Source organism: Eschscholzia californica, unplaced genomic scaffold (genome assembly GCF_041429995.1).
Source record: "Eschscholzia californica isolate CP2 unplaced genomic scaffold, dmEscCali1.0.p SCAF_1, whole genome shotgun sequence".
NCBI lineage: Eukaryota > Viridiplantae > Streptophyta > Magnoliopsida > Ranunculales > Papaveraceae > Eschscholzia > Eschscholzia californica.
Window position 1 is genome coordinate 16,452,825 of NW_028238198.1, and position 12,652 is coordinate 16,465,476.

Sequence of the window (12,652 nt, forward strand, 5' to 3'; positions counted from 1 at the left end):
TTGTTAAAAGGTCTCCCCATGATTTCGTTGACTTAGTAAAAACCCTTTGACTTAGCTTGGTTAAAGGGCCCCCCTCTTTGAATGGGGTGAAAAAAACCCCCTTTAAAGGTGTATTTCACCCACATTTTCTCTCCTCCATCTCATTTTCTCTCTCTGCCACATCATCATCTTCTCCGGTAGGTCGCCGGCCGGCCAAACTTCCGGCCGGCGACCTTCAAATTTTTTTTTTTTTTTTTTTTATTCTCTCTCTTCTCTCTCTCTCTCTCTCCAAAAAAGAAATTTGAAGGTCGCCGGCCGGAAGTTTTGCCGGCCGGCGACCTACCGGAGAAGATGATGATGTGGCGTGGTCAACATCTCTGGTCTTGGGTTAAGTTTGACCTAACGGCGTTAACTTTGCCGTTAGGTCAAATATTGATGAAGGAGGTGCTCTTTTGTAGAGGGGGCCCTATAACCAAATGGGTTATAATGAGGGGCGCTTTTAGCGGGGAGGCCTTTTAACAAAAACGGGGGGGCCTTTTAAAATTTCCCATTAAATATTGTGTTTACAACTTGTCCGTAAAAAGTTTCTTTAAATAGAAATTGCTAGTCGATATAGTAACTGTTTTGATAGGATAACATGGTCAAAATTTATGAGCCACCACATGACCCATTTAGTCGGAACGAGTTTAAACATCTTGGATGTCGCTGAGAGGATTATCCACGTATCCGGAGGGGGATACTGTACTCTTCATAAGTCACAATTAATAGATGGGCGTCAAAAGGGACTGAAACAAGTTGTTGAAAAGTCAAACAAAGAAGGAAAGCCAACGCGTTCCACACTATGTGAATAATGTCCTTTTTTGAGAAGTTCTCTCGATTGAGACTTTCATATCATCCCCCCTCGGACTTAAAATGGTTGTAGTTGTGAGTTCAAATAACAGAAATAGTGAGTGCATTTAACATTACAGTCTTCTTTGAAAGCCAAAACTGCCAGCGACTTCCACTACTCCTTGTCCATCTTCTCTCTCTCTTTTAGGATTTGAATATTTTCCTGATCTAAAAGGAACTTGTTGATTTCGTCTCTCAAAGTATCTTTGACAAAAATAGGGTTTCTGTCATCTCGATTTTTCAATTAATAACTAAGAAATATCACACTAGAATCATCTATCTAGGGTTTCTTCAAATGGCTTCAAATGATCAAAAGCAAGGCGGTGGATTTTTCTCCTCAATCACATCTAGTTTGTCTAATCTTGGTATCACGATGCACAAATCTGTTAATAGGTATGAAAATTCCACTAGTGGATTTTATCATCTTAAAAAGTTTTCTATCTTTGGCTCAGTTTCATTAACTTGTTCAATCAAAATTGTGGTTTCCTTTTGGGGAAGATTTTATTAGTACTGGAGTTGTAACAGTTTGATAATTTCTTCAGTGTGAAAGAGTACGAAGGTCTGGAAGTTATAAATCCAGAAGGAGGCACATCAGATGCAGCAGAAGAAGCTGATAAAGGAAGATGGAAGCAGGAGGTATTCTTATCTCTTCTCTTGTCTTATTTTACATCAAAATCCAATTTGGGATCTGGGTTTCTACTCCTGACCAGATCTTAGAGTTAACATCTATACTTGAGTATTGGATTTTGAGTGATGAATTCACTTACCCTTTGTTGTTGAATTTTTGTTTATAATGGTTAACCCTTTCTTACAGGAACGAGATGGTTATTGGAAGATAATGAAAAACTATATTGGGTCGGATATTACGTCGCTGGTTACACTTCCAGTCTTTATCTTTGAACCAATGAGTACTCTTCAGAAAATGGCTGAGGTTTGTGTCTATATGGACTGAAAATTGGTTGATGTTAGTCACTGCCCGGGGTATTATATAATTCTATATTTTCATATGCAGATAATGGAGTACTCTCATTTGTTGGATCTGGCAGATGAGTGTGACGATCCTCAGATGCGAATGGTGTATGCTTGTAAGTACTTCTTGATTAATGTTTGTTGTGAATGTATTATGCGATTGATATGAATCTCATGGATTATTCATTGCAGCAACGTGGGCAGTATCTGTTTACTATGCATTACAGAGGACATGGAAGCCTTTCAATCCCATTCTTGGTGAGACCTATGAAATGGTCAATCACGGTGGCGTGACATTTGTTGCAGAGCAGGTGAATTAGTTCGGATCATGATTTTTCTTTGAAGTGTCTTTCTGTTGTGTTCTAAATTGCATTTGCGAGATACTGGTTATCTTGGAAACATTTGTCTACTTTTCAAGATGAACAGAGTCCAGATCAAGCTAAATTATGTTTAATTTGATAATCAAAAATCGTTTATTTGTTTCTATATTTTCTTTCCATTTTAAATGCAGCTTCTGGCAAGATGATTAACTTGTTTCCATTTCAGGTGAGTCATCATCCCCCAATTGGTGCCGCACACGCTGAAAATGAACATTTCACTTATGATTTGACATCCAAGTTGAAGACTAAATTGTTGGGGAATTCAGTTGATATTTATCCTGTTGGAAGGTACCTTAAATTATCATTATGCTTACTTGCTCCTCTTTCTTATTGATAGCTTTTGGGAAGTTCAATCAGTTGAAATCCTAATCGGGAAAGTAAATAGAGATCATTGCTGTAAATATGTGATACGTTATTGGTTTGCTTTTTCATAACTTATGTGTATATATCAATTAAGTTTCCGTATATTGTTCAATCGTTACTACAGTCAATGCGTTAAGCATTTATGATGTGTTTATATTATAGACTACATCCTGATTTCTTGTTTCACGTACTTTTTACTTAAGTGGTCTACTTAGTTTTGAAGTTGTTCTTTATGTTGTTTCCTTGTATGTCATGCAGAACACGCGTAACCCTTAAAAGAGATGGTGTGGTCCTAGATTTAGTTCCCCCTCCAACTAAAGCTCACAACCTTATTTTTGGACGGACTTGGGTTGACTCAGCAGGAGACATGATCATGACCAACGTTACTACTGGCGATAAAGTTATACTGAATTTTCAACCATGTGGTTGGTTTGGGTATGGTTATTTTAACTTTTCTTTTGAGATGAACTTCCACGGCTACTTGATTTAGTGATCTTTGAGCTGCAACTATTACATTGTATCAGTTCATTTGAGTTGATTTGAATCTTTAAGAAGCGAACTAAGATTTAGTTGAATCATCTGCGCCATGGACAACATGGGGTTGTGACTGAGTGATGATAGATCTGTTAGGTCAAACAATCAGTTCCATTGAGTGTTCAGTTGCACACTTTTTCATATACCAGAATTAAAATGGAAGGAGAAAAAGATAAACTTAAAGATACCTCTCATTTTGTAGTTAAAGGTTGAATTTGCAGGAGTCTTGATTAAAATTGTAATTTTGCAGCTCTGGTCGTTATGAAGTGGATGGATATGTTTACAATGCTGCTGAGGAACCCAAGATTTTGATGACTGGCAAATGGAACAGTTCAATGAGTTATCAACCATGTGACATGGAAGGAGAACCCCTTTCAGGAACTGAACTAAAAGAGGTCAAATTCCAATCCTTCTCTTTTTCCTTTGTTGCTTTCTTCTCTCGGTTGTTTATTTGTAGTGTATATAATATTTTCTTGAATACCCCGGAGTACCTTTTTTGGTTAATGACATACTTGTTTGGTGCTACAATATTATGCTTGTACTAAAAAAATACATGTCACCATAATATCTAGCTTCAGTTGATCTGTTTTCTATGTCTCCTAGACTACATACATGTTTGATACACCATAATTTTATATGTTTGGATCAGTTAAATTAATTTTAAGTTTGACAATAATTAGTCAACAGTAGTATTTGCAAATGAACTTCCTCAGTATGCGTAAGAGTAACACATATTGAAGAAGTTCATTGGTTTTCTCTTAATATCTAATCAGTTTTCTTTGCAAAAGGATGAACTAGTTAATAAGCAATTTCTTATGAATTACCAGCAAATTTCTTGGTTTTGTGCTGCAGGTATGGAGGGTTGCTGATGTTCCCGAAAATGACAAATTTCAGTACACACACTTCGCACATAAGATAATCAGCTTAGACACTGCCCCGAGGAAGTTGTTGGCATCAGATTCCCGTTTACGTCCTGATAGATACGCACTAGAGAAGGGTGATCTCTCCAAGGCTGGTAGCGAGAAGAGCAGGTATTTACATATTCCTCCCTCCAAAGCTTTATGATCTAAAAAAAGTGCAGGATGTTTTATTCCTGCTGTATATACGTTTAAATTATAAGTAGTATTAATTGAGAATTTGGAGTCAAAAGGTCAGAATGAACTATTACAGTCTCAATACCATTTATAACAGAGTTGGGACCAGTGGGACCTGAATTAAACCTATCGAATAGGTGGTTCAATAACCAAGTTAGATCTGACCAGTTGCAACCAGTCGTTCAGAAACGTAACCACTTAACATGCCGAAGATCCTCGGCTGGAGTGGTCAAGAACTTTGTGTCTGACCTCAAGATCAGGGGTTTGGGGTCCAGACTCCCTTAGAAGTCTGCTGACCTCTACAAAGAAAAAACCCAATGAACTTAACTTGGCTTTCAGCAATTTCAGATGAAAGGTCTCTTATTATCAGTTGTTTTAGCTTTCAGTTATTTGTATAGTACAGGTAGTTTTTATTTTGTTGAGAGTACAGTACAGGTAGTTAATCCCTTGTAGTAATTCACTTTGTATATGATAGTTTACGCGTCCCTCAGTCGTGCCTTCTTTAGAAAACTAATTTACACTTGAGCAACTGCTTATGGTCTGATTATGGTGATTGGACCTCTTAGTCCATATTTTGCAAAATTTGTTCATGGTTTTGATGAATCTGTGCTCCACGGAACTTTCAGATTAGAAGACAGACAGAGAGCCGAAAAGAAAAACCGGGTGGACAAGGGACATCAGTTCACTCCAAGATGGTTCGACATGACTGAGGAAATATCTGCTACACCGTGGGGTGACCTGGAAGTGTACAAATTCAACGGTAAATACAATGAACATCGAGCTGTGGTGGATAACTCGGAAAGCATTGATGAAGTTGATGTCGGATCAACGGAGTTCAATCCATGGCAGTACGATAATTTAGCTGCAGAGTGAAATATTATGTTTTGCATTCATTCTTAGTGTTGTTTTCATCTGGTTGCAGCAACAACCCTGCCTCCATTACTATGTGTTATAGTTTCTGTAAAATATTTGTAAGTCAGATTGATTGATGTCTGTTATGAAATGTTAGAACTCCCCTAGGAAATCTATCAACTAGGGTTTCTCTTTATATCAGTGTGTTTCTTTCTTGTTCTAATATACTACTAGCTTTATTGGTTGGGAGTTTGTTAAGATTTATAACAAGTTATTAACGTATTGGTTGAAATTCAGACTTCAGATCATCTTTCAGTTCTCATCTACACAAAATGCTAAGTGCCAGTGTACTTAGGCGAGCTATACGTGGGGACGATTAAGGAATGCCCGTCAGCTGGAATTTAACCCATTTGAATAAATCATTATGCCCACTATGTTTTGGTTTTACATACGAAACTGCTCTAAATCAACTATAACGAAAATATGTTTTGGTTTTTAAAACATGAAAATTATCGAAACAATAACAAACATCAACTATAACAGCAGAAGCCGATTAGCTAGATTGGGTTATTCCTTATTCCCATATACATTGGTTTTAAACATGATAATGATCGACAATAGACAATGTGTACTTTTTTTTTCTTTCGAATATTGACACAGTGGTCATTACAAACTTTGATACATCAATACGATGTGATAAACACGATAACTGTCAAATTACTACTGACTTAAAGCTCGACGAAATTAAATTGCCTAAAGTCGACGAATTAAATGACATAAAAGTCTACATAAACTATTTTATTTATACCAAAATCCAATATTTTTGGATTTACGCTCGAAACTGAAACATTCATATTGCGAAGAATATGTACTTAGGACGGAGCTGCCAGTTGTTGGTTGGACCAATGTCTACTCTTACCACAAACGTGGTTGCTTTTCAACAAAAAAAAAAAAAAAAAAACGTGGTTGCTAAATACAAATCAATTGGCCTATAATATGTGTCTAGAAATAGCCTATAATATGTTTTTTTCTTAGAAGATCTCATCTCAACAAGGTTCCTAGCGGGAACCCGCCCACTTTCCTCTCTCTCTCGCATCTTCTCTCTCTCTCTTCTTGTGTGATTCGTCAATCAATTTGATCTTCTATTTCTTTACTTTGCTCTTCACTTTTTCCGTACATTTTCTGCTTCCTTCAATTTTGGAGATTTATTAGGGTTTATCTGTTATTTCTACTTTTATTTCGATTAAAAAAGAAACGGACTTTATATAACTTCACAATTTAGGGTTTAACTGTAAGTTCAAGGGTTTCAAAATTCTTACTCGAATTGTCATTGTAGAAAGGACGAAGATTTGTACACACTCATTGATTTTGTTGTGAAGCCCTAATTAAAAAGTTATTTCAAGCTGATATCAATGGTTAGGGGTTGGGCGTGTTGATGATAAAAGGTATTTACGTATTCTTCTATTCACATTGTTTCCCTAATACCCATCTTCTTCTATCTGTACTAAAGCGAGTAGATTCTATTACTTAGAAAAAGAAAGGGTTTTGATCGTATAACAATGGGTTTGTACTTTTTAGGGTTTTTTTGTTCTGAATTTGATCTCATGGTGACTAGAAATCTTAAGTCGTTGAACGCATAGTATATGATTTACCTTCTCTGAACTTCAATAGATTATCTTTTATTGGATTAGCTTAACTGAAATTTTGTTAATTTAAGAAATGGTGTTAAATTTTTCTAATGATTATACTATCATTTCAATTAGGAACTCCTGTCCATTTATATCCCTGCTCTAATGGATCCTGAAGCGAAGAAGTTCGGAAAAGGTAACAAACTGAGTACATTCACAAGTATTTTACTTCGCTTATTATCTCTGTGAACTAGTTTCTAGTCTTGTATCTAAGAATTGGTCTTTGTATTTTTCTAATTGAATGAGATCGATTCATACTCTTTCTTCATTGAAAATAAGTTTGTTTCAGACTTTCATTCCGTTCTGTGGCACTTATTGTATAATTAAGTTCGTATTTCCAGTTTCCATTGTTAAAGGAAGTTTGGCTCAGACCATTTTGCAGCAACCATATGTTCTAACAAATCATGTGGAGCCTCTTTTCGAGAAGAAAATGAATGAAAAACAAATCATATTTTGTCATTGTTTGGAAATTTGTTAGTTTCAAGATCCAATTGTGAATTTTAGGACTAAAAAACGAACTGTCTAAGAATTGGGTTTTATCTAATTTTTTAATGCTAAAGATCTTTTTTCTAGAAAAGAACAATATTTTGTAGATAGTCTCGAGTCTCGACTAGGAGGAAAAGGTAGCAAGCGAAGAAAAAAAGGAAGTACAGGAATTTTGAAGTTTAGACTTTCATAATACTCTTTAACTCTTTCTAGTTTATTTACTCAGAGTTTCAAATAAATGTATTCTGGACTTAAAAACATACTACTAGCATCTGAATGTGCTGCCTTTCAGTCAATGCTGTTCTTCAGTTTGCATGTCACTTTTTCAGATATTTTGGTTTAATTTAGGTGTCTTATTTCAACATTCAGGGCCCAGGGAGCTTACTGGTGCTGTTGATCTTATAAGCCATTACAAGTTCTCGGCTCACCACGAATTTTTCTGCAAGAGGCCACTTCCTTTGTCAATCTCGGATACCCATTATGTGCACACAGTGGTGGGGGACATTGAAATTAGGAAAGGAGAAGGCATGGAATTAGGTCAGCTTATTCAGAGCGCATCTTACACACGAGATATAAATTCTCCCATGCGACCCTTCGACTTGGATAATCTCAGGGAAGCCTTTCAGCTTAGGGAAACAGAACCTGTAGACCTCTCCTCCGTAAGAATTGAATAACTTTGTTGTCAATCTTGAAATTCTTCAGCACGTCTTGTTTGTTCTGCTGTGTAGTCTTATATTTATGGTTGCGAGTGTTGATTGGTACATGTCATGGTCAACAGGCAGAGAAAGGAGCCCCGACAATTGCAGGAAACTCAAGAAGTGCCTCTAAAGACAAGGAAAGGAAACACAAGAAGCACAAGGATAGGGATAAGGAGCATAAGAAACATAAACACCGTCATAAGGACCGCAGTAAAGACAAAGACAAGGAAAAGAAGAAGGATAGAAATGGGCATCATGAACCTGGTAACGACCACTTAAAGAAACACCATGACAAGGTTTGTTTCTTTGCACAACTTCCTATACTCTTGTATCTTCCTCTTTGTTTTTTGTTAATCTTTTAAGTAAATAGCCAGAAGGGATTCATGAACTGTTGATACTATTTGTGGAATATCCGACTTATTTGACATACTGATTAAGCTGTTAAGTGTGACAAGACAGTATTATCTTTCTGGTCCATTATATTACAATGACCTTTCCTTTCCTTCCCTGGGGTAAGTAATGCTAAAGGCCTGCCTATATGTTGTCTTGATCAATTTGAGTCATCCGAATATTAGATAAACTTTCTGTTTGCTTTTTTTGACTAGTTCCCTTTATTCATACTGATGACATTTAACTGCAAATGAAATGGGGTAGTGAACCACAGAAGATTATTTGCATCTTCCCACATTAATGAACCTGTGCATTTGTTTTTCATTTTGTTTCTAAACAGCTATTGACATATCTAATAGAAAACTGAGTGTCTGGCATTATTCTTAGTTCAAGTTAAACTTGATAAATACGCCGGTCTCGTGTCGGCAATATTTATCTGTTTACCTATTCTTTATTTTATTGTTAATGTTAATAATTATTTCAGAAGAGGAAGCATGAGGGTGGCGATGACCTCACTGATATCCACAAACACAAGAAAAATAAGGTAAGGACGACTCGTTGAGGTTTGTCCACACTATGTGCCTTTTTTTTTGGTTTAAAATGGCTGGTACACCAGTGTCTCCTCTTCCATACATTTTAGGTATTTACAGAACCTTCGATTTGTTTCAGCATAAAAGTTCAAAACTCGATGAAATGTTGGGGATAAGAGTTGCAGGCTGAGAGTTCACATTTTGTTTTAAGTTCTTGTATTGAGGATGATATTCATTGAATAGGTTCAGCGATTACATTGTCACAAATTGCTGAAGGCAAGTGCATTTTTCACCATTCCATCATCTGATTTCTCCTTCACTTGTTTTTGAAGACCATGTGAGAGTCAGGATACTTGTTTTGCAGAAATGCTCGCCAACGCAAGATCAAATGAGTGGGTTCAGAAGAAAGCAATGGTTTCCAGGTTGTTGTTGCTGCTTTATCGTTCGTTTCAGATATTAATTTACACACACTTGAGATCTCTCTTTAACTGTAACTTTTTGAGCTTTAGGTTGCTCGGTTCGTTATATTATGACAGATGAATTAACATGAATCAAATTCATTCTTGAATATGTTGATAAATCGTTGCAAGTCTTCTTCGGTGAAGTTTCAATATTTGGAATATGAGATGATGGGTCTGTAATAGGACATGCATGTGCCTTTAGTGCGTAATCCATTTTGTCTCCCACAGCCTGGGTGGTAAATGGCGATTCAGCTTAAATATTAAGGGGTAAACTATACTCAGGGATAGGATAATTATCCAGTCAGCTTAAAATGAAAAAGGATTACTCAAATTTGGCCCCAAATTTTTGACTGAGTTGAAAATTTGGCCCCATATTTGTGCAGTGTTCCAGGCGTTATACCTTAATAATCAATTTTTCCTTTTCTCTTTTACCCCTCTGTTCAGTAGTATTACCCTCTTGGTCTCTTTTATCCTTTTCTGACTGGAAATGGAAACTAGTTAAGGACATGGTAGGCAATTGGTTTTTTTTTTTAATCGTTCAGCGTGTGCCTCGAACCCTTGACTTCTAGGTGGAAGATTATACCTCTTACCACTCCAACCAAGGGTTGTAGGCAGTTGGCTGGCGATTTATTTCCCGTCATGTTAAAAGAAATTTGTTTTTCCATTTTTTTCTCTCTCTCTCTCTCTCCCTCCAACAACAACCATCACCTCTCTCTGCCACCATAATCTCCTTTCCCACTCCCTCTCTCTCGCAGAAGTTTCTATTGAATAGGTTCCAATCTTAAAATCCTAGTTGCAGTCTAAAGCTTCGGTGAGAGAGATAGAGATGTATATATATATATATATATATAGCGGTGGGTGGTCGTAGTCGTCGGAGGAAGAGAAAGAAATAAGTTTTCTTTTAGCTGCTAGCAGCCACCTACAGTTGGTTCCAGTTAGAGAAAGAAAAATAAGGGTCAAAAGGAAAAATAATATTGTCGGTTAAGTTTAACTATAAGAATCATGGTTTTAAGGCTAAGATAGAGTGTTAGACAAACATGATAGCCAAATTTTCTATTCTATCACAAATTGAGGGTTGAATTGAAATTAACCTAAAAGAATATTACGTCCCCTCTTCTTCCACCCACACTCAATTTTTGGTCAAAAATTGTAGACATGGTATTTAGAGATTTCCTATAACCTTGTGGAGCTTTATTAATGGAATGGTTTTATCGATCACTTATTGAATTGATTTTTAGATGATTAGACGCAACTACTTGCCTACTCGGGAGAAAAGAAAAAAGAGGAGGTTTCTCGGAGGAAGCGCCTTATTCCCGTTGGGCAATTTAAAATCCTTGTCGTTATGAAATTAATCTCTATTCATACTTTAGAATATTAATACGAAGTGACAAACACGGATTCTCTTTCCTTGTCATTTTTCAGTAGCAAAATCAATGAAAAAGCCGACCAAAATCTAAACATTACTAAATTATTAGTCTCAAAGTGAGACCTATGAAACTACAATCTCGAAATCTTTGACGATATGTTTGTCTTTCAAGAATTCAAAACTACATCTAAACTATTAATTGATAAATAGAAAAGGACTAGACAAATATTAAATGCAGAAAGAACATTTTTCGATCTCAATATATTATTCATAGATACTACTATACTGGTGAGAGAGATCAGGTATTAGTTTAACACAAACTTTCTGAATGCTGATTTGTTTTTTACTAATAAATGTTCTTTCATATTAGGGTTCTTAGTTTGACTCACTCGGAGAGTATATGTTGACTACTTAGATTAAACAATCCAAACTATTTGACCTCAGTTCATAATTATACTCTTATTGTAATATCACTCTAATCAATACCATGTCTTTGTTTTGGTTGTACACTTAATTAAAACGACACATATCGCTTAACGTCTTTGTCATTTTAATAAGAGAAAAATGCTAATATCACATGGGGGCATGTGTAATTTACCTTGATTTTCTACGTTCACATCTCACATGCTCCTCAAACTTCAACTACTACTACGAAAAAAACATTGCGAGATCTTCCAACGTCTGTAAAAAAGTTTTTACGTTTTTGTATTGATACAACTCTTGTTGGAGAATTCGAAAACATAAATTTATTCACTTGCGACTAATTTGTTTTTGAAAGACAATTTCAAATTATTTTCGAAAGTGTAAACTAGTCTTGTTGGAAATATATTTGAATAAATTATATGTAAATGAAATGAATAAGTTTGAACAGCTGATCTGCGCCACTCTAGAAATTTAATTATTATTTCTTCGGTTTTTAATACAAAGAACAGGGGACCACGGAATCAAAACTAGCTGTTAGACCAATTATACCTAATGGTTGTTACAAAACCACATTAGTCAAGGATGATTAGTCACTAATTTAACTACTTCTCTAGAAGAATTATGTGTATTCTAGTTATTTATTGTTTCCTAATTTTTGTCTTATTTAGCTTAACCAATTGAGATCCACTACTAAACTTTATATCCATTCATTGTCACAAATTAAAAAATGTGTTAGTATTATTAAATCAAACCTTGATTTGTTCATTAATTAGGATCACTCCAAGAGTAATGGGCACCTAATATGGTGACATTTTAAGTAAAAAAAAGATCTCATAAATTGAACTCATCTCCTCAAAGTTATTTATGTTCTTAAATCAGTCTTAATTAAATTTAATTGGTTATTAATTTAGGTCACATGGGAAAAGCAATTAAAGTCAGTTTCCAACCATCTCCATCACGTGACCAATCTCAACCCTAATTAACAACTACCACATCTCTTCCACTCATAGTCTCTAGAGGTTGACTGCTATAGTTCATGTGAACCGTTGATCCATGGAATGTCTTCCAATTAGCATTGACTAGTCAAATCATCCAAGGGAAGTTACAGAATTTTGATCTATGATTAACAAATAATTAAGAGTGTAATGAATATTCTGATAGATCCAGAGGTCTATTGAATAATATGATTTCATGTTCTTCTCTCATTATTTAATAGGAGTAACATTCATTAATACATTAATGGGATAATTCTAGTTCGACCCCCCAATTTGTGACCAGTTAAAAATTTTAGTCTCGACATTTGTCTAACATTTTAATTTGATCTCAAGACCATGATTTCACTAATCGAACTTAGCAGTCTATATATTCTTTTCCTTTTTTATCCTTTCATTCGAAGGGGTTTCACTCTTTGTTATTTCTCTCTTTGTTGTTGAATAAAGTTGGACATGTAATTAAGATGGGTGTTTTCATCTAAGGCATCCCTTTTTTTTCCCTCTCTACAATAATGGTTGCACTGAAGTTCCATCTCAACCTTGTGATAGAGTAAAAAAA

The 12,652-nt window shown here is 35.5% G+C and overlaps 2 protein-coding genes across 5 annotated transcripts; both read left to right on the forward strand.

The window, feature by feature from the left end:
* The first annotated feature begins 773 nt into the window (after positions 1-773).
* On the forward strand, positions 774-5,349 carry LOC147564594 (oxysterol-binding protein-related protein 3A-like). The gene is made up of 10 exons (XM_086647998.1): positions 774-1,260; positions 1,410-1,503; positions 1,682-1,798; positions 1,880-1,952; positions 2,029-2,147; positions 2,383-2,504; positions 2,838-3,014; positions 3,364-3,508; positions 3,966-4,144; positions 4,834-5,349. The coding sequence occupies exons 1-10, from the start codon at positions 1,163-1,165 to the stop codon at positions 5,078-5,080; spliced, it is 1,371 nt and encodes a 456-aa protein (XP_086504124.1). The 5' UTR covers positions 774-1,162; the 3' UTR covers positions 5,081-5,349.
* Positions 5,350-6,017: 668 nt separating this feature from the next.
* On the forward strand, positions 6,018-9,431 carry LOC147564595 (mediator of RNA polymerase II transcription subunit 19a-like). 4 transcript variants are annotated; one of them, XR_015227673.1, is made up of 7 exons: positions 6,060-6,504; positions 6,823-6,883; positions 7,603-7,892; positions 8,012-8,227; positions 8,806-8,865; positions 8,991-9,127; positions 9,216-9,431. XR_015227673.1 is itself a non-coding variant. In XM_086648014.1 (6 exons), exons 2-6 carry the CDS (start codon positions 6,853-6,855, stop codon positions 9,039-9,041), a joined length of 648 nt encoding a protein of 215 aa, XP_086504140.1. In that variant the 5' UTR covers positions 6,018-6,504; positions 6,823-6,852; the 3' UTR covers positions 9,042-9,431. The 4 variants fall into 4 exon arrangements, 2 of the variants coding, with proteins under 2 accessions (XP_086504140.1, XP_086504156.1); XR_015227674.1 differs by having other exon boundaries at positions 6,083-6,560; positions 6,601-6,883; XM_086648014.1 differs by having other exon boundaries at positions 6,018-6,504; positions 8,991-9,431.
* The last annotated feature ends 3,221 nt before the right edge of the window (positions 9,432-12,652 follow it).